This window comes from Tachypleus tridentatus, chromosome 12 (genome assembly GCF_004210375.1).
Source record: "Tachypleus tridentatus isolate NWPU-2018 chromosome 12, ASM421037v1, whole genome shotgun sequence".
Classification (NCBI taxonomy): Eukaryota; Metazoa; Arthropoda; class Merostomata; order Xiphosura; family Limulidae; genus Tachypleus; species Tachypleus tridentatus.
In genome coordinates, this window is record NC_134836.1 from 81,682,642 (window position 1) to 81,709,832 (window position 27,191).

At 31.3% G+C, this 27,191-nt stretch overlaps 1 protein-coding gene across 1 annotated transcript in view; it reads left to right on the forward strand.

Annotated features, from left to right (window-relative positions):
* The window catches only part of LOC143233805 (protocadherin Fat 3-like), a 163,173-nt gene that overhangs the window by 54,066 nt on the left and 81,916 nt on the right, over positions 1-27,191 (forward strand). Inside the window, exons 11-24 of the mRNA XM_076470494.1 lie at positions 2,878-3,051; positions 7,060-7,194; positions 7,464-7,634; positions 8,167-8,378; positions 8,991-9,120; positions 10,154-10,237; positions 13,020-13,106; positions 14,517-14,645; positions 16,470-16,781; positions 19,626-19,865; positions 20,787-21,047; positions 21,439-21,541; positions 26,256-26,383; positions 26,982-27,106. Coding sequence (XP_076326609.1) covers positions 2,878-3,051; positions 7,060-7,194; positions 7,464-7,634; positions 8,167-8,378; positions 8,991-9,120; positions 10,154-10,237; positions 13,020-13,106; positions 14,517-14,645; positions 16,470-16,781; positions 19,626-19,865; positions 20,787-21,047; positions 21,439-21,541; positions 26,256-26,383; positions 26,982-27,106 — 2,291 coding nt within the window. The remainder of the gene's footprint in view (positions 1-2,877; positions 3,052-7,059; positions 7,195-7,463; positions 7,635-8,166; positions 8,379-8,990; positions 9,121-10,153; positions 10,238-13,019; positions 13,107-14,516; positions 14,646-16,469; positions 16,782-19,625; positions 19,866-20,786; positions 21,048-21,438; positions 21,542-26,255; positions 26,384-26,981; positions 27,107-27,191) is intronic.

Genomic DNA, 27,191 nt, shown 5'->3' on the forward strand with positions numbered 1-27,191 from the left:
AAGGTAAAAATAATAAAGAATTTGCTTCTTGAACATATAAAGGCATTCAACCTTACGACGATTAGAAATTACGAGGGTGTGTATTTTCTAGTCATGCGCGATAAAGTTGAATTTATTAAGTATACGTTATTATGTTGTGAGTCATGCATGCAATGTACATGTGAATAACAAGGTGGTGCTTCACGTATTTAAGCCGGATTGACAAAACCTGAAAGATATACAAAAATGTATTTTTCTCGATTTTTAAAGTGTGTTATAAGTAGCCTAAATTATTTTGTTGCTTAGTTGCGATCAGTGGACGATTATAGAAAATGTAATGTAATTTTCCTGCTTATTATTTTTATTGCAAACAGCAAGGAGTTAGATTAACTTGAATCATAAATTTTATGTTTAATTTTTGTTTTCAATACAGCACTTACTATTAAGATTGTTTACAGTATATAATATAATACTCAAATACTCTTTACATGCAATCTGGAAAGCAGGTGTATTCAAACCTGAAAAGTGGCTTTTTCTACACACTCTCCAGATTTGTCCTGATGTGTTAATTTACTTGTACCCCGTTGTGACAGTGGCAAGTCGAAGGTTTTAAAACACTAAAATCAGGGGTTCAATTTCTCTCAGCAGATAGCTCGAGGTGAATTTACTATTAGAAAAAACACACAAACACATTAATTTACTCTTCCACTTGAAAATATGTATAATATTTGAGCACGAAACATTAAATATCGAGTAAGGAGGAGTGTCCACATATCTCAAATCAAATGTTATATTGTATATATTTGAAATTATCTTTTTTAACTTAGTGCAGAATTTTGTTGTTATTACGTTTTATCCTACTTTTGGTTATATACTGTACGCCATCCTGTAAAAGTTAATGTACTTTAAGGTGTTTTAACGATGATAGTGAAACAGTGTTTGATACGTAATTTCTTTCTGTCTTGTACTTTTATTCGGCATCGGAGACTGAGATATTTTGTTGTTACTGCTAAAACATATAGAAACACAAATTCTAGCTTATACTTAACTATCTACAGAGATTGAATATTTATATTTGAATAATTGTATAACCTCACCACGTTGTTATTATCCATGTCATTCGTTTGGTCATGCTCTATCTGATGACTGTGCATACTGAAGCGAAATTTTTATTGCAAAAGGCTCCATCGTAAATTTATCATATCCAAATCAAATCATTTCCTCCTTAATGCTTTCCATAATCCATCAAAAAACAAGAATGACAGTTTTACCGAAATTCATAGGTGATGCATCTAACGACTTGGTCGGCATATCTACTTATGGAATAGCATATATATTAATTTTATTCTCTGGCTAACTAGTGTATGCGACAGGTGAACGGGATGTGAGACTGAAAGCTTTATCTTGATGAGTCCTACCATCTTGGCTTCGTTTCTACAAGAACACCTTTCTTGATAATATCAAATATTTCTGTTTATATCATTATGAACAATGAAAATCTTAATTTAGAAAATCTAGTTCCTTGATATAAACACATCGTTATGTTCGAAGTGTATGAATATTTCGCATTACATTAGTCTGATATATATTTTTCCTCCAAGCGATCAGTTTTAGGTGGTATCACACTACTTATGAAACGTCAAATAAATTCAAAATATAGTTTTTATACATTCTGTTTTACTGAAACGTTATAACAGCTATGCCTTTACTTGGTGATTTACACACTCAAAATTGTTTTAGTATAACGTATCCAAACTTCTGTGTTAGCTACTCATCACGCGAACGTAAGTGATCAACATTATTTATTTTCACTTCCTTGATTGTTTCAAGTAACGTATTCATGATAGTTAAAGAAAGTAACCAAATGGTTGATTTCTAATTAATTATAATAAATCACTGAACCAGTATGTACTCGTCTTAGTTAAATACTGTGGTCAACTATGTACATATCTTGGTAATCAAAGAGTTAAGCGGGTAAACTTTCTAATTAAATTACTTTTTTGTGGTTCTAATAAAATTGCTTGTACTGTAAGTATAACTTATTCAGTTGACTGTTAGGTAGCATTCTTGAAGACGAGATAACTTACTCTTTATGTCACTAGGGTTTGAAGATCGAGTTTTCAACTGAGTTAAATAGTTTTACATTTCTTAGTCGTTTACTTCTTACGTAAGTGTAAACATATCTATAGATATAATGCTTAGTGCTCTAAATGTTGAAGTAAAGTTGGTAAATAGTTCTAGAACACAAGTGAGACAGAAATTAATTGTAAAATAATTACACTTCGATTTTTTTTTCTTTACAATTTATGAGTACATGGCGCGCCATCTATCCATAGGTAGCACAGTTTTCCTGGAAATGTTGTTTTTACGAATGAGACTAAAGCAGTGTTCTCTTGAAATCAAACGTCTAAGATAAACCACTATATTCTATTTGAAGTATTTTACATAAGTGTTGTATATATTTTTAAAAGCATAATTATAAAATAAGAAGATACAAACTCTCAGTTATAGTAATTCCTGAAAAAGTGTGATGTAATTATAAGTTCACTTTGAATTCTTAGACTAAATTTTTCAAGAGGTCACAATATATTACTTTATCTCTGAAAATTTTGTTTGTTTTTTAATTTGGCGCAAAGATACTTGAGGGCTATCTGTGCTAGCCGTCCCTAATTTAGCAGTGTAAGACTAGAGGGACGGCAGCTAGTCATCACCACCCACCGCCAACTCTTGGGCTACTCTCTTACCAACGAATAGTGGGATTGACCGCCACATTATAACGCTCCCACGGCTGAAAAGACGATTCCCAGATTACGAGTCGCACGCCTTAACCCACCTGGACACGCCGGGCCGCTTTGGAAATTTTAAGAATAAAAGTTTCTAATCTTTTATTCATTTTAGGCGGTTCAAGAAGACAATCCTGCTCACCAGGCTTTAGCCAAGGTAAGGGTGTTTGTTTTGGACGTGAACGACAACATCCCCGTCTTTGAATATGACATGTACAATATTACAGTGGTGGAGAATCTACCGCCAGGGTTCACTGTAGTTCAGGTGCTCGCCCACGATAAAGATCTGGTAGAGTATTTTTCTTCTAAATAATAGTTTGAAATTAAATTTGCACAAAAGCACAATTTATTATTCATTAATTGTTTTAAGGAATTTTTTCAAAAACGTGTGTTCTTGGAAATTGAATAATACTTCTAGAAGTACAAACATGCTTAAGATTTATCCGCATAAAGTAAAAGTACGAAGGTGTGAATTTAACAATAGTTGTGTTGTATTGGTTTTTATATGAATGGTGTTGGTTGATTGCACAGAATATTGTTGAAATGACAAAATTTGCAAACATCTTTAAGCCGATAATACAAATAAAATGAAATAACTTTAATTTACATGAAAAGAAACTACCACAAGTGAAAATAAATTAATAAAAGTAAACAGATTCAACGATTTTTTTACAGAAACAGAAATGTGCAGTAAAAAAAATATCATTGCAAGAAATAATGACATTTCCAATATATTACAAAATATAAGAACAAACATATTCAATTGTATGTAACTAATAGAAGATTTCGTAAATAGAAACAAATGTATAACTTTAGTGACCAATCAACTTGTAATCTCATTTTTGGCATTATTTAATTTTGAGTTTTTATAGAGAATCTTCTAAGACCAGTAACATTAGTTTTAAGAACTCAAACTCTATTACGGGTGAAAAATGTGTGTCGCCCACACGAATACTATCTTACAGTCAGAGTTTTGACAGCTTCCAAAAATCGTACCCCTGTCATTCGATGTTTTTGTTTTATTATTGTAGGCTTTTATCCCCTATTGATGTAAACCAACCTGGTCAGATCTTCAAAATGTTTATGGTCTTCTTCCTGAACTTCTTGGAGATGGTTAGTTATCTCGCTGATGACCCTGTTGTATTGTTGGAAGAAACGACTAAAATAACAACAGTATTGCACAGATACTATTGTAGCTCGCAGTATGTAAAAAAAGAGGTCTCCATTAACATACAAAAAATACAACATTAAAGATTCAAACATTTAGAAAACTACACACACATTTACATATAAATAGATATATACATAAACTATCACTTAAAAAAAGGTAACTTTCATACAAGAACAAATGATAATAATTATTTATCTGTTCCACACACCATACTTGAATGTTATGAAATTTAAGTTAAAATTTTTAATTGTTGTTACACGTCTGAAACATTACCAAACATCTGTCATTGTCACACACTTAATATTAGAAATATCTATAGATTATTGTCATACACTTAATTTTAGAAATATCTATAGATTATTGTCACACACTTAATTTTAGAAATATCTATAGATTATTGTCACACACTTAATATTAGAAATATCTATAGATTATTGTCACACACTTAATATTAGAAATATCTATAGATTATTGTCATACACTTAATATTAGAAATATCTATAGATTATTGTCACACACTTAATATTGGAAGTAATAACACTCATATCAGCAACTTTTGACCATTGTTATACGCTTAACATGAAATAAGTAATTATAACACCAACAACTTATGGTCTCTGTCATTCACTTAATCATGAAATTTAGATGCTGAAACCAGGAACACTTAATCATTAGTATATAACTAAGGAAATAAGTTACAACAATCACAGTAACGATTCTTGATTATTATAATAACCTAAATATAAAAGATATAGCATTCACACTAGTAATTCTCGATCATTGTCAGAAACCTAATAATGAAAAGGTGTAAAATCCACGCAAGTAATCTTTGGCCATTATCATACACCTAAACATTACAGTAACTGTGGGTCATTGTTTAATACCTATAAAGGAAGTTATGATCCTCACACGAGCAAATATTTATGGCATCATATACCTGTTAAGGATAGTTATAAAGCTCACACCGGCAATTATTGGTTATTTGCATGCAGCTAGACATAGAAGATATAATTTTCACACTATGAGATTATTTTACACATAATACAATATATAAAATTCACCAAGCAAACCTTTTCACACACCTAAATATGGGGCATATAATTGTCACACTAGAATTTTCTTGGTAACATAAATGTATTCATGTAAGCTGTAGTCCTCATACAATTAACTCTTGATCGTTTTTAAAGACAAAATAATAAAAGTTATCTCTTGACGATTGTTATAAATCCAATCTTGGAAGTTATAATACACACAACAACAATGCTTGGTCACTGCCACGCACATTAATCATGAAAAGTGTAATACTCAAATTAACAATTTATGATTTTTTTTCCTAATGAAAACATAAATTTCATAGAAAGTGATTCAAATAAATAAACAGTTAGAACGTTGAATAATAATGGACAATTATTTTTGATTGAGTATCACTTTATCCAAACACCTAAAGATATTTAGGTTAGCAATGGTGGGTGTGCAAGTAACTATATATCAAACAAAACAAATTCTTTGTCATTGTCATAATTTTAGCATAAAAGATATAATTGTCACAATTAATATCCAGTTAAGTGATTTGTCAAGTAAATTTTCTGAAAATTGTATTTATTATGATACATACTTTCTTTCTCAATTCTCATAATGTCCATAAAGAATAACTATTTTTAACGATTGTACTTTCTATGGCAAATAAACAAAGATAAATATCCTCACTTTCCCATTTTTCGGAATTTTCTCCAGTAAAAAAGAAGAACGTTTAATTTGTTTGTTTACCTTAATGATATCCAGCTAAGGAACCAGACTAGAGACCAATGTGGTCCAGGGTAGACAACTTGTTGGTAGTACACACCACCTGAAGCATCTATCTTTAACTGAATAGCGATATGGACTGTCTTCTAGTAACAAGCTCATAGATAAAAGTACGAAGCCTGTTGGTAGCACTAAATATCGAACCTGAGACATCTATATTCTCAAACTGATACTCTATCTCCAGGTCATGTTTGGACCAAAATATTCAGAAAAAAATTTTAAACATAAATAAAATATCAACAGAAGCTAAAACTATTTGTAAAATTTAACAGTAAATATGCGAGCCGTAAACATTTAACATTTTACGTCTGTTAGATGGAGATTAGAGTAAGGAAAGTCCAGAACTTTATGTTCTATTGTGTTCACAATATATTCTTTTCGTAAATATTAAGAATATCCTTTAGAAAATTAGTTATAATTGTTTCTTGAACAATCTTTTAGTTTTGCTTACCAATTTCCTGGCAGTTATTTTAGATTTTTTGATAGTACAACAAAATTCTGCAAATAATATAAATAAGAGCATATAGCTCTCTAAACATGTTTTAAACATAATTTTTTGTTATTAAGTGCAAATACTGCTAAATTTACATACACATTTGACTTTCACAAACATTAAACAATACTCCACCTGTTTCTCAGTAGGACTAACACGGATGTTGGAGTGTGGATCTGCAGGTATATAGCTCGTATTTGTTACGCAGTAACAAAAACAAAACAAACTCGTATGTAGGTGACGGGCAAATATCTCTGTTCGATTAGTTAGCTCAACAGATGGTGTTTCGTACTGTCGATTATCTGTTATCCCTCTAGTCTGTTTGTTTGTTTATTTGTAGTTAAGCATAAAGCTACACAATTGACGATCTATGCCCTACCCACAACGGGTATCGAAATCCGATTTCTGATGTTGTGGGTCTGCAGATATACTTCTGTGTCACTGAGGGCTCTCTAGTCTATCTAAATCCGATTTCTGATGTTGTGGGTCAGCAGATACACTTCTGTGTCACTGAGGGGTCTCTAGTCTATTAATTCAAAATTAGGAACAACTACAGTATATAACTATCGTGGAGCTTTTGCGCGTGTGTAGAAACAGGGCTCTATATGCTTTGTTAAAACATATTTTTGGTCTTTTAAGGTTCCTTCATTGTTCTCTGGGTCATCAGTTTTCTTGATGACATATATTTGCTTTTGAAATTAGTAAGTATAGTATGAAGTCTTTTTATGGACAATAAATGTTTATTTTTAAAAATAACAATATTTTTGCCATTAAAATTACAACTTTTATCTGTTAGTATATCTTAAATCTCTGTTTTAACTTTATAACAGGGTGGCAACGCTAAATTCAGGTACATTTTGCTTGATGACTCTCAGGCTTTTACTATTGACGAAACAAGCGGATGGATCACGGTGCGTGACCCCTCCAAATTAGATCGCGAGACCAAAGATTTGCTTATTGTTAAGGTGAGTGGAAACGTCTCAAGTTGTATCATATCTAAATTTGTTATGTGCCACTAACATATTAATGCCACATGTATATTCAAATTATTGAGGCCTTAGTTTTTGAATGGAAAAAGACGTGACTGTGCTACAATATCCAGATCGTTGAAAAATGCAAGCATGTTGCCCAATGATTACATAACCAGAAACACAAACATGAATAAAATATTTTTATAGTGTGCATAAGTATGGATTATCTTTCCTTTATTATTTAGTTTGTCTGTCGTTAATAGGTGGTTGCTGAGGAGTTGGTACCAAATGTTAACCCTGAAGCACCAACGAGCGTCACCGAAGTTCACATTCATCTTCTTGATGCCAACGATAATAACCCAATATTCATACCAAGTTCTGCATTCAGTTTTATTGTGACTGAAACAGATCTACCAGGAAGTATCATTGGTTCTGTAAGTTTTCTTGTTTAGTTATTATTTTCGATTGTTACTTTAATTGTTTTACTAATATTTAGTAGTAGCTGAGAATTAAGTTCTCAAACCTATATACTTTAAGTCACAAGCAAGAGTTTAAGACTCTATTGAATTCTATTTATTTAAAACCTGAATATAAGTGCGATTGGAAGAATCTAAGGATATTTACTGCTAAAATGAGTTTATCTTAGATTTATGAGCATTATTTCTGGTAATCATTTTAATTAAAATTGTTATCAACGTTTCTTAATGCAACATAAAAGTGAAATGTTTGTAATCATTCTTGGCACTTAAGAAACGTGGCAGTCTTGCTTTTAACTAAATAATAATAAAAAAACAACTTGAGGTAATGGTAGCAAGTCACTACAATAAATACCCAACTCTTTGTATTTATTTATGTTATGGCACTTCCTAGTTAATAGAAATCTGTTTGACTGAATACTATTATTCTTAAAAGAAAAACAAAATGTAAATTATATACTGACATATTTTGGTTTGCGTCTAACTGAAGGTTCGGGCTGTTGATCCTGATATTGGAAACAATGGTATTGTCCATTATTCTAAACAAGATGATGAACTAAGCAAGTCTGCTCCTTTCGATATTCATGCTTCAAACGGGTCTGTTTATGTTCTGAAATCCTTTTCTGAAATCAAGCAGAAACCTTCTCAATATACATTTTTTCTTCTTGCTACTGATTCAGCTGAGATCGGATATGAACGAAGGTTTGTTTAAATATATACATATATATATATATATATATGAATTTTATTATTCAAGATAAGCAAATCATAAAAGTTTGAATATCTCATTATTTTTTCCTTAATTCGTATAGGCACGTATATCTTGTTTCAGTATGAATAAAAACTGTGTTTGACTTCTTTCAATAATCAATTAGTATTTATTCTGGAGCTCAGATTTGTCCTGTGATAGAGCTCTCTATTTTGGAGCTGGCGACCTGGGTTGGACAATGTCTGACACCATAAATTATTTCTCGCACCTAAAGCTGTAGCTGTGCTAATAACAATCAATCTCTTAACATGGATGGTGATTGGTAGGGTTGCTGCCTTTAACCAGTTCAGTAATTTAGATTTATGGGCAGTGGCAATAGCTTTACCACAAGTACAATAAGTTATTCATAAAGTAAAGTACTTATTCTCAATATCTTATTAAAGGAATTTTTTTTATCTATTATAAGTTAGCAATCGTTTTCTTATTCCTTAACATACAATACAACGAAACAAAATGAACTATTTTAAGATAGATTTGATTATGTTTCTTATTAAAAGTTTGAGATAAACACTAATTTGATGTTATAATGAGTTTCTTATTTCTAGGTCATCCGTGGCAGTTGTCCATGTTAACGTGACTGATATTAACAATAGTTCTCCAGAATTTGAAGGCGCCCCCTATGAGACTTCTGTTGGGGAGTCTCTTCCTCCAGGAGCTTTTGTAGCCCAAATTGGTGTAGGTATTTTGTTCTTACATAGATTTCTAGTGAATGTGTTCAAATACTCTGCAATATTGTTTGCACCTAAATATGAAGACACTGGCATTATAGCTTCCCGATTTTTGATCCTTTTGTTAGTGAAGAAAGTTAAGGGACACTTAGTTACTAAAGAAACTGGAAGTATGAAGATACATCATCCTTTGTTGATATTTTTTATCTTCCACTTAAATAATCTACATGACAGTTCTTTTCTTCAGTTTGCATATTTTACTCACAGATACTTAGAGTTAAACCATATTAGTAATAGAAATACACTATATAGGTTGCAATATTTTCGAGTCTAATGATAGCCAAAAGCTATGAAAAATAAAATGTTTAAAATCTGATAATACCGAATACCAGCCAAATATTACAATAGGTAAGATGTCTAACAGAATAGAATACGATGATTCATTTGGTCCATTTTAAATTACTTTCCTTTCACTTTTTGCTCCAAATAAGATGTTTTCATACGCTATTCTAGTAGAAGTATAATGTTTTACCTATAAAATAATAAAACACGTTTGTACGTCATATAAACACAATGTTTATATTTTCTTAATATTGATAATGAAGTAATGTTATGTAATTAGCAAATACTAAGACGTGCATAACTCGTTGAAACTCCCTTATCGACCGTAATCAAGATTTATACCGAATGTTAAGTTTCAAGTACAAGAGCTGCTCTTCAGACGTTTTGTGTTTTCTTGAGGCGATTATGTATGACAAAATCCATTTTAGAAATATTACAACACATCCAAACAATTTATTATAACACATACAACTGGTTCATTAAAACACATACAAACAGCTTATAAAGATTATAATGCATTCAAACAGTTACAAAATACTATAACACATACAATTTGTTCATTATAACATAAAACCCAGTTTAAAACATTTTATCAAATACAAATGGCTCACATAAAAAAGATTCAGAAATATCTAATACCCTTCAAATTTCTGAGTTAATTTTTGCGTCCAGTAATTTCAGTTGTCGTTTACTTGTAGGCTCGAGATCAGGATGCAGATACGATACTAACTTACTCGATTGTAGCTGGAAATGAAGAAGGAACGTTTTCAATTGATTCAAAAAAGGTTTGTTTTATTTCAAACAACAGTTTCTCTATTAAGTTCACGTTAATTCCTTGAAAGATTGCTATATTTATTGAATAAATTCATTTATCTCTTATATGTAAACACTCATTTTGTGGTTTATTTTATTGAAGGAAACCCTTGATAGAAAACATAAATTACTTATTATGTATGATATTGAAAATAATATTTTAACATTTTAAAGTGACTATGAATAAAACAACCATAGGAATTTATTTTCATCAAAACTAGTTATTTGTTCAGTAACCAAAATTACTTACAAATAAGGTTTCTGGTTGAAGTCCCGGTTTCACCAAACATGTTCGCCCTTTCAGCCGTGAGGGCGTTATAATGTGATTGTCAATCCAACTATTCGTTGGTAAAAGAGCAGTCCAAGAGTTGGCGGTAGGTGATAATGACTAGCTGCCTTCAGTGTAAGACTTCGCGCGAAATTCAAAACAAACTAAACCAAACCAAACTTACAAATAAATGGCTTAAGTACACGTAATCCCATATCACCAGTTCTAGCCAACATTTTCATGATACAGACTGAATCTCAAGCGATCAATTCAGTCTTACACTCACCACTATACTGGTTAAAAATATGTTGACGATACAGTTTCTAGATTAATATCCACATAACACACATTTAGTTTTTTCAACCATCTTAACTCTATGTATCCCAACATTAAATTCACCTGTAAACACGAGAAAACTATCTCAACCTCACGATAACAAGAACCGATACACAATTCTAAATAGAAATCTGCAAAAAATCACCCATATTGGTCTACTGGAACTTAGCACATGAAACAAAAAAAACTTAACATATTAAGAAACCAAATAAATACAGTCACAAAACTATGCTCACCCGATAAAATTAACGATGAAATCAACAAAATAAATCAAACACTTCATCAGCATCAACAAATTTCCTTCAAAAACCGTTAAAAATTGTACACACACATACACCTAGACCAACAACACACTCAACAAGAGACAAACAATAATAAATTCAAAGAAACAGCACACTATAAAACCTTACATTATTGCATACCATATATTCCCAATATTACAGAAAAAATAACCAACATTTAGAAAAAAACGTACAACAAAACATAACATAACATTCCAATAAACATTAAATTTTTTCAAAACCAGGTACAAAACTAAAGTCCATACTATTTAAAAACTACACTGACAAACACAACACCATCATTATTTATAAAATACAATGCAACAATTGCCACGTGTTCTATAATGAAGAAACAAAGAGAGAAATGGAAACTAGATTCAACGAACAAAAAAAACACCTTTGCATGTTTTTTAACACTGCAAATAAAAACAACACAACATAATCATAGAAAATACCGACAAGTTAAGTACGGAAATAAATACAAACAAACCCCCTACTAACAAAGAACTCAAATATAAAGAAACACCTCTATACCTATATTGATTAATAACCTAACACCTAACTTCAGAATAACACAATTCGAATTGCTATTCAAACCAGGGAGATTTTTTTAATAAGTTGTCGTCTTTAAGATAAGTTTCAAGCTAGACCTTTCAAGTCAGTCGAGGAGGTTTTATGTACAATAGTTTGACTATGTTTGATGCAGTGAGATGATAAAGGGGGATCACGTATATTCATTAATACCTTCAATTAAATGTTGTTTGATATACACATGATAGCTGCAAATATACTCAAATTGGTAAAACGAAAAATGACATTTAACTGTATGTATCCATTAGCATGTTGTACTATTATAAAGAATATATTTAGTTTTGTTGTTCTTAAAAATTAAGACTCATATTCTGAATGAGAGAATTAAGGTATTGTGTTTCACTAGTACCATTATAATTAATACCGTTTTTGTATAATTCACACGATTGAAATATTAACGGATCAAATCAGAGAGCTAAACACTGACAGAAATATTTAGGTTACGTGTTTAGTTTCTTGCTAAAATTTGTGAAGTCTTCATTTCAGCTATAACAAATCGAGGAAAGCACTTCGTATTTAATATCTTTGAGTAAAAAATTTACAGAACATTATTTTCTAAGGTTAGTTGTTTTTAGAGCAAAGCTACGTTGGGCTATATGTCCAATATCAATAATTGAACCCCACAGTTTAGCGTTATTCGTCCGTAAATTCACCTCTGTCCCACCGTAAGACCTATGTTTATGGAAATACGAACTACAAACAGTACAAATTTTTTTTGGTAGGAAATGTGTACAGAATCTCTGTGGTTAAGAGATCAGTTTAATCCACTTCTATATAAGATCTATCAACACATGCCTAAAATTCCATAATTGATTTCATTATCAATAAATATTTTGTCGTTCTAATAGAACATAATGATATGGTGATCTTGAAATTTTAACTACATTTTCGAAAGAACATGCGACGCATAAAAAAGAACCAGCTGTCACGACACAAAAGGCTTCGCCGAACAAACGACTATTTTACCCATAGTTGTTTCGTGTTTTTGAGATAGCGTGTGTAGAAAATGATAATACGTGTAAACTGCTTTTATAGAAGTGTCCTTCAATAAGAATCTTTCTATAAACATAATGTATAAACACAAGATAACAACTAATTTTCAGTTAGATTAAAAATAGAAACACGAAGAAGTTTAATAATCAGTGATGACGAGAAAACCCACTTGTAGAGAAAAATATATATGTAAAAATGGCCATTTTTACATATATATGAAGAAATTTAAATAACAGAAATCACGCAATAGAATCGCAAGGTTTCATTTTCACCCAATTTTTCAGTGGGCGAGTGACAACAGCCACTGTCCTGGATTACGAAGAGAGACAGACATACGATCTTCTCATTCAGGTGTCAGATGGACAGAATGTAAGTAAAGAGAGGTTGCACGTGTAAGGACTAGTTTTGACCGAGATTTCGACACACGTTTAAAGTCTGTCGACTGGTGACAACACACAGAAAATACTGTTTATATTTAGTCCATACAATATTAATTTATTATTAAACACAAAGTTAAAAAAATAGGCTACCTGTGCTCCGCACATTTCGATTAATGAAATCAAGTTTTAGCGTTAGAAATTCCCAGATTTAATACTGAGATTATTGAAGTAAGTAATAGCCATGAGCTTTAGGAAAAGGGTCTAAGGCCTAGATTTCTTGTCTATTCATTGTATACTATGAAAGTAAGGCAAGTATATGTATCATAAATATTTTGTTTTCTAAAACTTTTTTGTTATGTCTTTTTATATTATGTTGAAGGTTTACAATATAGGCCTGATCACAGGCCATCGTGTAATATTGCTCATGTGATGAAGCAAAATGATGCAAGAAACTTCAAAATACCACTCAGTTTCTCGATGATTTGATTGTTTTGCGTTTCTGTTTCTTACCTTGTATCATGGAATGTTTTATAAACGGTCTCGAACCATATTTTAGAACCATTCTCTGGCTTTAAGCCATGCGTGTTTTGTTAACGGATGACTTTTGTAAGCAAGTTTTAAGATGTCATTAACCATTAATCCTAAAACTTGTGGTGTTAATTGAGTTAATGTGTTAAAACATGCTTTGTGTTTTATATGTTTTATTTCTTAAGCATAGTTTTGGTTTCTGAAAACGATCTGCTTCTACGATTTAGCGATAGCTTTGTTTCAAGTTTTCAGGCTAAACTGAGTTTTTATAAATGAACTCATTTTGTAATCAACTGACCAGATTTTATAAGTCATGCTTTGTTATATATGATTGCAAGAGTAAACCTTATGCTTTTAACTGATCTCATACCCAAAGCCATGCATTCTATTAACTACTCATTAATTCAGATTCAAGGCTATTATTTTGTTTGATTCAGTGTTACAGTTTATAAAATACAAGCTTATGTCCTGAACTGATTGTTTTTTTAAATTGACAACTGGTTTTTAGAACTGATTTAATAACTTGTTTTAGATGCTCTTGTTTGGATTGTTTGGAACAAAGTTACACAATGTGCCCTACCCACCCCGGTTATGGAAACTCGGTTTCTTGCGGTGTGAGTCCGCATACATATCATTTTGCCGCTGGGGGGCGTTATTAGTTAATCCATAGTGTTTGATAGCCTTTTAGATTAGACCCAAGTCATAGATATTATACTAATAAATCACATTTTTTTTTCCCAGTATCGTGCTAGAGGATTATTTAACAAAACAGTAACAAGGAGTAATCAAAATTTAATTGACATTTATTTAACATAAAGAAAGAATACATTTATGTTCTGCATATTGTCTAATACAAACTTCGGTTTTCTAGATGGCAGTGTCTCCACTGTCTGTGAAAGTGGTAGATATCAACGATAATCAGCCGGTCTTTACCCACAACTACTATCGCTTTTCTGTGTTTGAAGAATTACAAGAAAATGTCTCAGTGGGAAAAGTATTGGTAAGTAACGTTATCTTAGGTGAGGACCTACTGTGTGTTGATCGAAGGCTTATAAAATGTTGGATGTTTTTTAAAGAACGGTATCAAAAGTACCTGTAAAGTAAATTGTAAAAAAAAACACGATGCTTACCAAATAGCAAAGGTTTTGTTTTGTTTTGGTTCTGAATTTGCACGCAAAGCTATATGACCTATTTCTGGTTTACACTTTCCAATTTGTAACTGACAGACTAGAACGAATGATAGCTATTTACACGCTACAAATTCTTGAATACTATTTAAATACCGAATAGTGGGATTTAACCAAACTCATAGATTCATGACAAGAGGGCACTAACCACGAATTCTTGAAGTAACAGTCGGGACACACTGATTATTAGGCGACGCCCTGCCGAAATATAAAAAAACATTACTCAGTCATAAATTTTTAGATTTTTCGTGTACGTATTATGCTTTAAATTTGACTGAAAATCGGGAGGAACATATTACAATATTCTTTATGATAATAGGGCTTAATTGAAAGTTAAGGTGTAAACCATGTAGTGTTACACTATTTTTTTTATAAACGGTAATTCTCTTATGTTGAACACGTGATGATTGGTATAAGAAATGCGCGTTTGCATTTCAGAGCCGTTCTGAAGTATGCTGTATTTGTTCACAATGCACTAAGAAAGCTCAGATTATTTTCACTAAGATATACTAGTAAAACAGATATTATCCTAAATCACATCACAAACAAGCCGTATTGCCTTTTTTCAACGTGTCGTATACGTTATGTGCAAACAAAACGAGATGAAATCAATTATTCAGTTACAATCGTATTTACAGTTTAATTATAGTTTAAACTAACCAGAAATCTTCAGGACTGTATATTCTTCTTTATGCGTCATTATTTAAAAATACTCCATGTTTTTATCAAATTGTAACTACTAAAAATGTTCTCGGTAATTTTACTTCTACTAGACAAATAGGTGGTTCGTTATATTTGTTTTATCGCAAAATTAATCTACTGTTAAACACATAAAAGATTCTCTCGTATCTTCTAGATTGTGATAGTTTCAACTTATTCCTTTGTTTTCTAACTGAAGGAAAAATGTAAAGCAGTTTGCTGTATTCGACATCACTGAAGTACGCTGTATTAGTGTTTTACGAGATGGTTTACTAGTTTTTAATTAGCATTTTTGTTGTAGTTTACTTGTCCACGAAGACCAACCCAGTTTTTGAAGACACCTTTGATTCACCAAAATATAGTTTGCTATTTCTGAATGTTTTTAAAAGTTATCAGAATAAAAAGTTTCAAAGGTAATAATAAATGTTTGAATGTTCAAAAAGTAATAAGTAATAATAATAGTAATAATAAAAAGTAATAAGCTTTGGTGTTTAGAAGCAGCAATAAAGAATTGTGGGTAAAAAAAGTGTAGCACACACGAAAACTTGGATGAATATATTTATATCGATCCATAAAGTCATTTCATATCTCAGACACGAAATCATTTATTGAGTTCATATTTTACTACATGTGTCACTGGTATGTCATGAGAGTAAAGTAATCCTGTTGTACCTAATTTAATATAATATTTCATATGAAAATAATTCGTATAAAGAAAATCCTTTAGCTGCAACAAAAATAGGAACTTCATAGAAAGGAGAAATCTAAGAACTACTTAACTAAAAATTTTGTTTCAAGGACACAGCTTTAAAAATAGTAATGAAAAAATAAAATCGGCCTAAAAGCTTCGGTCTAATGAAGATGTTATTATCTCAAGTACGCATATATTAATATATGCTACTATATTCTACTAAAACAAATTCCATTATGTACTTTAGGCTGTTGACGGCGACACTGGAAAAAATGCCGAAGTCCGTTATAGTATCATAGGCAACAAAGCCAGCACTTTCTTTCACGTCGACCAGCAAGGAAATATTCTAACAAAAAGAAGTCTAGATAGAGAAAGTGAGACAAAAGTGGAGTTTCTAATAATTGCTTTTGACAGAGGAATTCCCCAATTGAGCGGAACTGCAACAGTCTTTGTGAGAGTGAACGACATCAACGATAATGCACCCTATTTTGAAAGAGAGTCGTACACTGTTCTGGTACCCGAGGAAAGGGAGCCACCTTACAAAGTATTCGAAATGAACGTAAGTTGCATCACCATTGGTAGTGATTGGTATGATGCACTATTTTGTTTTAGTTTCGATAAACCAAACGTTATTTGCATTTAACTTTACCGATGTTACAGCAACCTAAATATTTGTTCATATAACAGTCTTAATTAACTTTGCTAATTATACTACAAAACCGAAATAAATTAAGGAGACTCATAATACATTTTAGGTCATCTTGAAAAAGTAAAATCTAATAGTAGTTTTCTTTAGTGTCAGTGACAAGTCTTTTCATTTCAAGTTCAAATATGGACTTTCAGGAAAATATTTCGTGTAAAGTCCCAGCTTGTATAAAGTAAACAGTTGATAGACTCAGGTTCTAAGTATCCAAGACAATAACATTTATCTCAGAGTAATTACAGTCTAAGAAAATGTGTTTGAGGAACAGCAGTTAATGGTCATAAAATATCAATCTAGATTCAGTTTTTATTATTATTCTTACAGCTGTTCAAATGCAAATTTAATCTTACAATTTATTAATTATATATATATCAAAAATTATTGAGGAATCTGATGATTTTAATACAAAAGTTAAATGAAGATTATAAAAAAAATGCGTTCCAACATTGATAAATTAAGCTATATGTATAAAATAACCAAAACTGTCTAAAATATCTTTTATTTCCCTGTATAAATATGTTCAGTTATACATTAAATTTATTCATGTTTTTGGAAATGTTTTATTATATTCTGTTTAGGTGTATTCGTGTAAAATGTGATTTTTGTTCAGGTTTCTTACGCCATCTTTCAATATCAGTGTAACTGATTATACAGTTTTATTTTCCAAGCGCTCAGATCTCAGGCGTGGAAAGAACTACAACTGGAAAAACTTCGCAAAGTTAAATAATTGCTTATTTATCGAGAATATACCATCTTTGAAAGCTACAAGATCCCAAGAGTCGAAATTCTTTTAATTTCCATATTTGAAGAATAATAACATGTATGACGCTAAATTTTCAGTTTCTCATAATTTAACAGATTTTTAACAGTATAGTAACTTTTAATTAATTTTTTAAGTTTTTAAAATTCCTTTTATATCTTTCGACGTTTTTTTTTAAATTTTACAATAAGTCGAACAATCACAAATCTAATGCTCTTTGGCATTTAGAATAAAGTGAGCACATTTTAGAGTTTTCTTAACTGATAACTACTGGGCAACCTTTCCTCCTTAGAAACTGATTTTCATTTGATATTTAATATATTTATAGCTCCAGTAGATAGACAATTCGCACTAGTTATGATCACTCTTTTACCGGAAAATTATTAAACTGTTAAATGTTCCTTAATAACATCTAAAGATATTCAGAGCATAAAATCTGCAATTGATTTAACTGGACTTCAAGAAGAACTGTGCTCCAGTTTTTCTTTTTTTATTTTAAGGAAGGGAGGTAAGGGTATTTTATATATGGATTTAAGCATAAACAACTTGTGGACGTAATTAATAATACATTAATTGACATTAATGTTTGAACTTTGATAAGAAAGATAGTTCGTTGATGACTCCATATTGATACATTTAAAGCTAATTCTAAGTATAACTTTTTAGAAATTTACTTATTTTCAAAATCCTGAAATAAAGAATATATTCCAGAAACGAGTTTTTCTTTATTATGAAACATTTGCAAGAATGTTCGTAGGGTCATTGCATGTTATATTGTTTCTCCTTATCAAGGGAGACACTTTCTAAATATGTCGAGCTACTTTCATATCGGACTTAGTCTACATTAAAATGTTACTTGCTGGGAATGAAAAGTTGAAATAAACCTAATATACTTATAATTGAGACAATCATCTTTGGGACTAATGAAATCTAAAAGTATAGAATGTGTCAAAATTATACTTCAAACACAGATCAGTTTTAATGTATATATCCAATGCTATGAATAGGAAATTCTAATTTTATTAGTTTTATGTGGAGTTGTATTTTCTGGCGTGCACACAAAATACAAGTTTCCGATTACATGTGGATTGAGAGTAACTGAGCAAATTTATCTATTTCACACATATTTTATTTTTAAAATGACAATCCTAATTTAGTTTACCTTAGCTAAGTTTAGTAGTATAACACAGACTATAGGAAGCGCACAACCTATTTCTACAAACTCAAAAGGTTTAAACTCCACAAAGTATTCAAATGATCAGTTGTAAATGTAATTTAGAAATAGAACACTCCAACTTTAATAATGAAATGGACCTCAAAATGTCAAAACTGTTTGTTATTACCATCATTCTTAGATTAAGGAGCAATTTCAGAAAAAAAAGGATGTATAACACTTTGTCAGTTCAGGAATAGTATGGTTAGAAAGTAAAACTGTTTAGTGACAATATTTGGCTTAAGGATAATAATACCCTACCACGTCCCATTTTGCACACTATTTGTAATGTTTAATGAAGAAGGTTTTATGGTGATCTGGTCTGGAAAACAATTGTTTCAGATTAGAGGAAACCTTTTATATGGAGGGAGATTATCAGTTTCATAAAACTAAAACATAATGAAGATTTTCGTATTTAAAAAATGAAAATATATTTATCAACTATTTGGTATAAGTAGTTATTTAAAAGTGAGCTGAGCACATTGAGTTAACGTATGCTGTTTATAAATGTTTGACAGTTTTTAGGATATACCAACTTAGAATAATATATATGTACTATTATATTCAATTTTAAAACAATCATATTTGCATCTCTGCTTGTATGATATTTCCTACTCAAAGAACACTTTGAGAAAGCAGTTTGAGAAACATTGTCAAGGTGTCTAAATTTTATGTATTTCGTTATATCAAGTGGTTACTTTATTTTTCTAAACTGTGCATATCTCAGGCTGCTGACAAAGACAGAGAAGACAATGCCCTTATCAAGTACAACATCGTGCAGGGAAACGACCATCAGACTTTCGAAATAGATGAAGATACGGGTATAATATACACAGCTGACAAGTTAAACTATGAAGATCAGGCACAGTACATCATCCAAATAACAGCAAGAAACGTGAAAGCTTTCCAAGGACCCCAAGCATCAACAATCGTTAACCCTGTAGTAGAGCTGATAGTTAAAGTTCAAGTAAGAGAGCGCAATTCAAAGTCGCTAATAGTATGCCCTTGGAAATAATATAAAACTTTGTCAAACAGAGCTTAAGCTTAGTCCTTCTAGTAAAATATTTTATACATATTACGGGAACAGACACAATACTATATATCATTACACCTATGTATACAGACCTCTTAAAATGTTCTTAGTTAGAGAGTACAATTCTGACAACGTACATAATGCTTACCAATAAGATAATCTATTTTTAAATTAACTTGAGATATGGCACCTTAAGGACATATCAAGATATCAAATTATAATTTTCAAACAGCATCTCTTAAAAATAAAGCAATCCCATGACAGTTTTATAGCAAAATGTATAATTAAAAATATAGAATATCAATTTTAATGATGATTTAAATAACTTAATAGTAGGTTTATTCAATAAAAATAATAACTAATACGGTATATAAGCATATGTAAGAAGTATGGATAAAGGAATATTTGGAGAGCTCATATAGAGCTCCCACTTTCATATTCATTTAGAACTCTTACTAGTGTAAGAAATTCTTCATTCATTACACTCCAGTGATGGGACTGTATTCTGTTTACGGGAATTGGTTTACGTAAACTATGTTATTCTTTATGCACTGCCTGCTAAAAACATGGGACTTAAAGCCATTAACAATTCTGTGGAACGTGTAATTCTCCTCTTTCTCTCTGTCAGAAATGTGTACACTTTTGTTATAATAAGGTTTACTTTGTGATGTTTTGCTGTTTAAAGTTTAAGCTTTACTTCATTTATACTTTATTCGTCTTGGGACATACATCTCTGTACGGAATTCTCTTCCAACTATGTATTTTTGTTTTACAATATCATTACAGCCAGAGTTTCTGAAGAATATTTGAGTTTAATAATTTGGCGTAAAATGTTTATTTTTGTCTTTCAAACAGGACATTAATGATGGCGCAGTCGTTTTCACGATGGCGTCTTATCACTACGGGATCCTGGAAACGACTTCCCGAGGCGAAACTGTGGGTTTTGTGAACGCAACGAATTTCAGCCGAGCTCCTCGAGATCAGGATATAATTTACTGGGTCAGCAAAGGAAACGAAATGGGAAAGTTCTGGTTAAATCCTGCCACTGGAGCTCTGGTCTTGATGGATACTGTTGACAGAGATCCTCCTGCTAACCAACAATACTTCAAACTTGAGGTGTGTCTTTATTAATGAGTTGAGATGTTTAGTTATGAAACCAATGAAACTTGAATAATTTTTAACTGCAGTTACATTTTTGCTTTGAAAATATAGTATTGTGATTTTAATACAAGAAAGATATTCAATGGTGTATGATTTTTCGTTATTCTAAAAAATAATAAATTCTATATTCAGTATCATATATTATTAGATCTTTAATTTCATTTTATGAACTATTTTTTGTTTTATCTTCTATTGGTTAAGTAGTGATTTGCAAACTTATAAACTTCTAGCTGTTAGGATTGTTCAATACCTTTTAAGTTATGTAAAAAAGAGTAACAAAATAGGTAGTGATAGAAGGTTTAATTATATCCCTTAGTCAAATAAATGAGTGTTACTTCATTCGCAGGTGTTTGCTCGTGACACTCTTTCCATCAATTCCTTCAACACTAGTGTTGAGGTCAAAATTGAGGTTATTGACGTTAATGATAACGTGCCAATGTTTGATGAAGGTAAGTTGTGACATTTTAAACTCGTTTTTGGGGTATCTAAACCTTTCACTGGGTCTTTTTTCATATTTATAAAAGTTTGAACTGTTTTGAGTTCACACCTTTGCCACTATATAGAAACAAGAACATTCCTTATTGTTTGTTTTTAGTTTGTAAAATATGTTCTTAGAGACACTTAGTATTCCTAATTAATTATTCCTGTCAATCTCCTTGTTAAGGACTGACTGAACAAATAAAATATACAAATAAACAACACTTAAAATCAACACAAGATTTTTCTTAATGATAATACATTTTGTCATTTTCAGAATAAGACAGTTAAATAATAACTAATGACTTAAAGGATATTCATACAATTGGGTAAAAAATAGCACTGAAAGCAGTAAAGGGTATTGTAAAATTAGCGTGGCGCTGCTTTAAATGTAAACTACGAAAAGCCGACTATCAAACGTAGTAAGAACAATTTTTTTAATCAACATATCATTTTGGTGTAAGTATATTTTTCAAAGTTACCATTCAGATTTTTTTCAGGATTACGTTTTTGCAACATGTTGAAAGAAACAATCAAATAATTCAGTGTTTAACTGGATAATGTAAATGCATGCTTATTTATTAGCTTTTAAGTGTTTCCATTATTTAAGTGATTTCATTAATTCATATTCTGGTAAAGTTCGTCCAATGCCAGTTTTGTCAATAATCCATAAAGTAATTTGTGTTTCTCATTGATAAAAGTTAACTCATTATGAAGAAAAATCTCCAAAACTAATAAAATCATCATAGATACGTCTAGAAACTTTCTCACACAATTACACATTCAGCATACATAACAAAGAGCATTAATTGAATAACCCAAAGTATAATCTATATATGTAATAAATTTGGTCACTAAGTTACATGCTTTTTTATAAAACTAACTTCGTTTAAAACTTCTGAATATTTGATTTTTTTGTTTTCTCTTGATGAATAAAGGTTTTTTTGTTTGAATTTTGCGCAAAGCTACTCGAGGGCTATCTGCGCTGATGAATAAGGAACCAAATACATATATTCAAAAACAAACGTGTCGTTTTTATAAATAGGTTATATAAACATTTTAAATGGTAAAGTATATATATATTAAAAAGTTATAATCACTCAAGTAATATTTTCCCACCATAACATTTAAGATGAGTGTTTCAAAAATACCGTTTTAAGTTTCTGTGCACAACGTTTTCTATAAAGTAAATATATATATATATATACATTCAGTAGCCACTTTATTAGGTACACCTACTCTTTGATGCAAATTGCCAAACAGCGAATCATGTGGCTGCAATTTGATATATCAAGTATGCAGACATGATCAAGAGGATCATATGTTGTTTGACCAAACATTAGAATAGGAAAGAGTCGTGATCTAAGCGACTTTGATCGTGGGGTTATTGTCGGTGCTAAACGTAGTGGTTCCAATATTCCAGAAATTGCTGATCTCCTGGGATTTTCATGCACTACAGTCTCTAGAGCTTACAGAGTGGTGTGAAAAAAACAACAACATCAGAGTAGCAATTCTGTGGGCGAAAATACCTTTTTAATGAGAGAGGTCAGAGGAGAATGGTCAGACTCTTTCAATCTGACAGGAAGGGCACAAATACTCAAATAACCACTCTTTACAACAGTGATGTGCATCTCTGAACGCACAAAGCATCGAACCTTGAAGCGGATGGGCTTCAGCAGCAGAAGATCACGCTGCGTTACATTCCTGTCAGCTAAGAACAGGAAGTTGAGCTACAGTGGTCACGGGACCACCAAAACTGAATGATTGAAGATTGAAAAAACGTTACCTGGACTGAGGAATTTCGATTTCTGCTGCAACATGCAGATGGCAGGGTCAGAACATGGCGTAAACAGCATGAATTAATGGATCCATCTTGCCTTGTGTCAATGGTACAGGCTGGTAGTGGTGGCTTAATGATATGGGAAATAGTTTCTTGGCACACATTAGGTCCCTTAATACCAATTGAGCATCATCTAAATGTCACAGCGTACATGAGCATTGTTGCTGACCATGTGTATCCGTTTATGACCACAGTCTACCTATTTCCTAATGGCTACTTCCAACAGGATAATGCACCATGCCACAAACCACACATAATCTCAAGTTGATTACACGAACATAGCAGTAACTTCAGTACACTCCAGTGACTTGCACAGTCCCCTTCCAAAACAGCAACTTTGGGATGAAGTGGAGCAAGAGATTCGCAGCATTAATGTGTTGCCGACAAATCTGCAATAACTGCATGATGCTCTCGAGTCCGCATGGATCACAATCTCCAAGGAATGTTTCCATCACCTTGTTGGATCTATGCAGGGAAGAATTCAGGCTGCTCTGAAGGCAGAAGTGGCTCCTACCTGGTACTAGATAAATGTACTTAATAAAGTGGCCACTTAATATTTATTTTCTATCTGTTCTTTATACATTTTGTTGCAAATTAAATTAGTGTAATGGCACACAGACTTCACGCATACCTAAAATATACTTTTTTTTTTTAAAGTGAGGACAATCATTAAAATGTTTTAGTATTGATAATGTTTATTAAAATATCTGCAAGTTGAGATGAAGTTACTAATGGAGACTTGCATATACATTTCACGTTTTACGTTTCATATGTGTAGACACGAGAAATATGCCCATATCTACCAAACACACGTGATTCATCTTTTATCTTATTTTTTTTATAAGCTACTTTATTCGTTTCTAAATTTTTTTCAGTTTAGAAAGTTGTGAGAGTTTGCATACTAAAGTTATTTTGTGAATTCACAACAGAAATATTTTCTTAAGAAATAACCACAGCTGTGTTTAAAAAAAATCACTTTTTTATGGTGTAATAACTTATAAAGTTGTTGAGGGTTCGATGAAAACGTCTTTGTGATTCGTTCATATCCTTCACAATTTTTAACTGCAGCATAGCAGCTCGTAGAATGGCACTGAGTTGTTTTTTCTTGTTTTTAAGTGCAAACTTTTAGCTTTTAGCTCTATCTCTTAAATGATATGGAATCTAATTATAGCCGCGACAAGTGAAGACTCACTTTCGTAATTGTTTAATCGTGTTGGTGGCAATGAATATTATTAGGTAGATAGTGGCTGGTAGTCTCTTTGACTGTGTCAAACAGATTATAATTATTCTAAAAATTAAGTTTATTAAACTAGTTATCACTATTGAAGAAACTAAATTTTTTGTATTAATTGAAATTAGTTTTGATCTTAAAATGACTATTAATTTGAAATGAGATTACAATTTGCACTATACTTTTATTTGTACTCCAACTTTCTTTGCTTAAAAAAAACATATTTAAGATTCAGTTGATATGCAAATAATGATATCCCTTTATCTTTGGCTTAACATAAATTTTCCAGACGTTTGAAACTTAATTGGTGAGTGAGGTTTATCTTTTACATATTCAGTTATCTGAAATGTTTCGAAGTCACAAGTTAGAATGAGTCTGAGGATGCAACATGTAATCTCTTTTTTTTTTTGTTTAACAGGTGAATCAAACAAAACGTATGATTAATTTATTTGAAGAGGTTTAAAACTGATCTTTGAAAAATAATTAACTATTTCAATTTCAAATACATGGCAGCTCACAAGTTGAATATATATATCTGCCATATGACCTTACAGTATAGTTTGAGAGTATCTAACGTTAGCAGTTTTTTTAGTGTTTTTCATCTCCGCTTAGTTGGCAAGTCATCATGAAATATCGTAAGTTTATTATTTTATTTATTATTTTAAGAGGTTTAAAACTGATCTGTGGCAAATAATTAACTGTCTTAATTTAAAATAAATGGCAGCTCGCAAGTGTTCAAGTACAACTAACAAATTAAACTGAATGGCTTACATATAGCAGCCTGAATGGACACGTGAATAAATTGTAAATCTCTACACATCTTATTTTTAACTTCATATGCCATATTTTAATTAACATAGTATTAGTTTGTTATAACATATACAACTTGCATTGTGGTAAGTCAAGTAATTTCATAGTATCTCTACTATTCAAGTATAAGTTGAATATGTATCTACCGTATGACCTTTCAATATAGTTTGGAATTAAAGCAGTTACCTGACGTTAGCAATTTCTTGGTGTTTTCCATCTACACTGATGATGGCTTACCAACTAAGATCTCGTAAATTTACAATATAGTTTAATACAAATGCAGCTGTCTTTATGTTAGCATTTTCTAGTGTTCTTCATTTGTACCTAGGTGGTCAGTCATCGTGAAATCTTGGTATTCAGTGTTGAAGTAGAAACTTTTAAGAAACACTGAGGAGAATTTTATATATCACCTATTACATAAAGTAAATACAGTATGCCATTCACGAGCGTTTCAAGATATTTTCTTTTTTGGACTATGAAAAAAAGAGACTGACAGATGAAAAGTTCTCCAGGACTTGAAGTAATTCAAAAAGCAATGAGAACTTATTTCACAGGTGTAAAGTTGTTAGACGTGTGTGTAGTATTTATGCATTTTCTACTATTGCTATATTATTCTTTTTCCATGTATAGATCATTTCACTGGAGACTGTAGTTAGTACACGGCGTTTAATTTCAAGTTAGTAGACAATATCACTAAAACTATACCGTTGACTAGTTGTCAATCAAACTCTCAACAGACGCATTACTAATTAAGTAAGGTGAGGAATTTTTATCTAATACACATCTGATTTTTATTTTATGTTAGAAAACTACTCTTTAGAACTCCCAGAAAATCTTTCTCCTGGCACACAACTTCCACCATTCTACCGAGTTCTCGATATTGACGCTGGTAATAATGGAAACATTGATAAATACTACACCAGTGGTTCCGAGGTTAGTGGCAAGCTTTCATGGCTTTGTAATCCATTCTTTGTTCTGTTTTAGTATCTTCTATTTAATTATCAGTATCAACATGTATACAAATAGAAATGAGCAATTAATGTGGAAAGAAGTAAGGGTTTAAAATGAATAGAAGACGTGGTAGTCCTGTACAAAAATGAATAGAAGACGTGGTAGTCCTGTACAAAAATTCATTTTAATTGGGTTGAGAAATATGTTTTTACTTTTAAAATGTTCCTAACATATAATAAGTCGAGAACATGATTTTTATCAATATTTCATAGATGTCGATCTTTCCTTATGTATTTAAATTATATTTTGACAATTTTCAATGAGTCCTTTGGAGGTGGTTGTTTTGAAATAAATTATAAAACAGTCTGTCTTCTATATTATGCAGAGAAGTTTAATGTCCGTATAAAGACAAAATGTAATTTGTTTCTCGCACAAAAAAAGATGGTGCTGTTCAAACGATGTATACTATAAGACACAAATAGCTGATTTGTGAAAATAGAAACTGTTATACGTCTTTCTCAAAATGTTTTGCGAATCTTAGCACAAACAAAAGGTATATATTTACTATTTTGTGTCTTAGGATATGTTTGTAGTGAACAGAACAACAGGGTCAGTAATCTTGATGTCGTCACTAGACTACGAAGTACGTGACCAATATAAACTCACAGTATTTGCAGTTGACGGTGGAAATCCTCAACGTACAGGGTAAAGTTTAATATTCTGTTATTTATATTTCATTGTTAATCACAACAGTAAAACATCTTGCAGGGGTGGCTTGATACATTGTTCA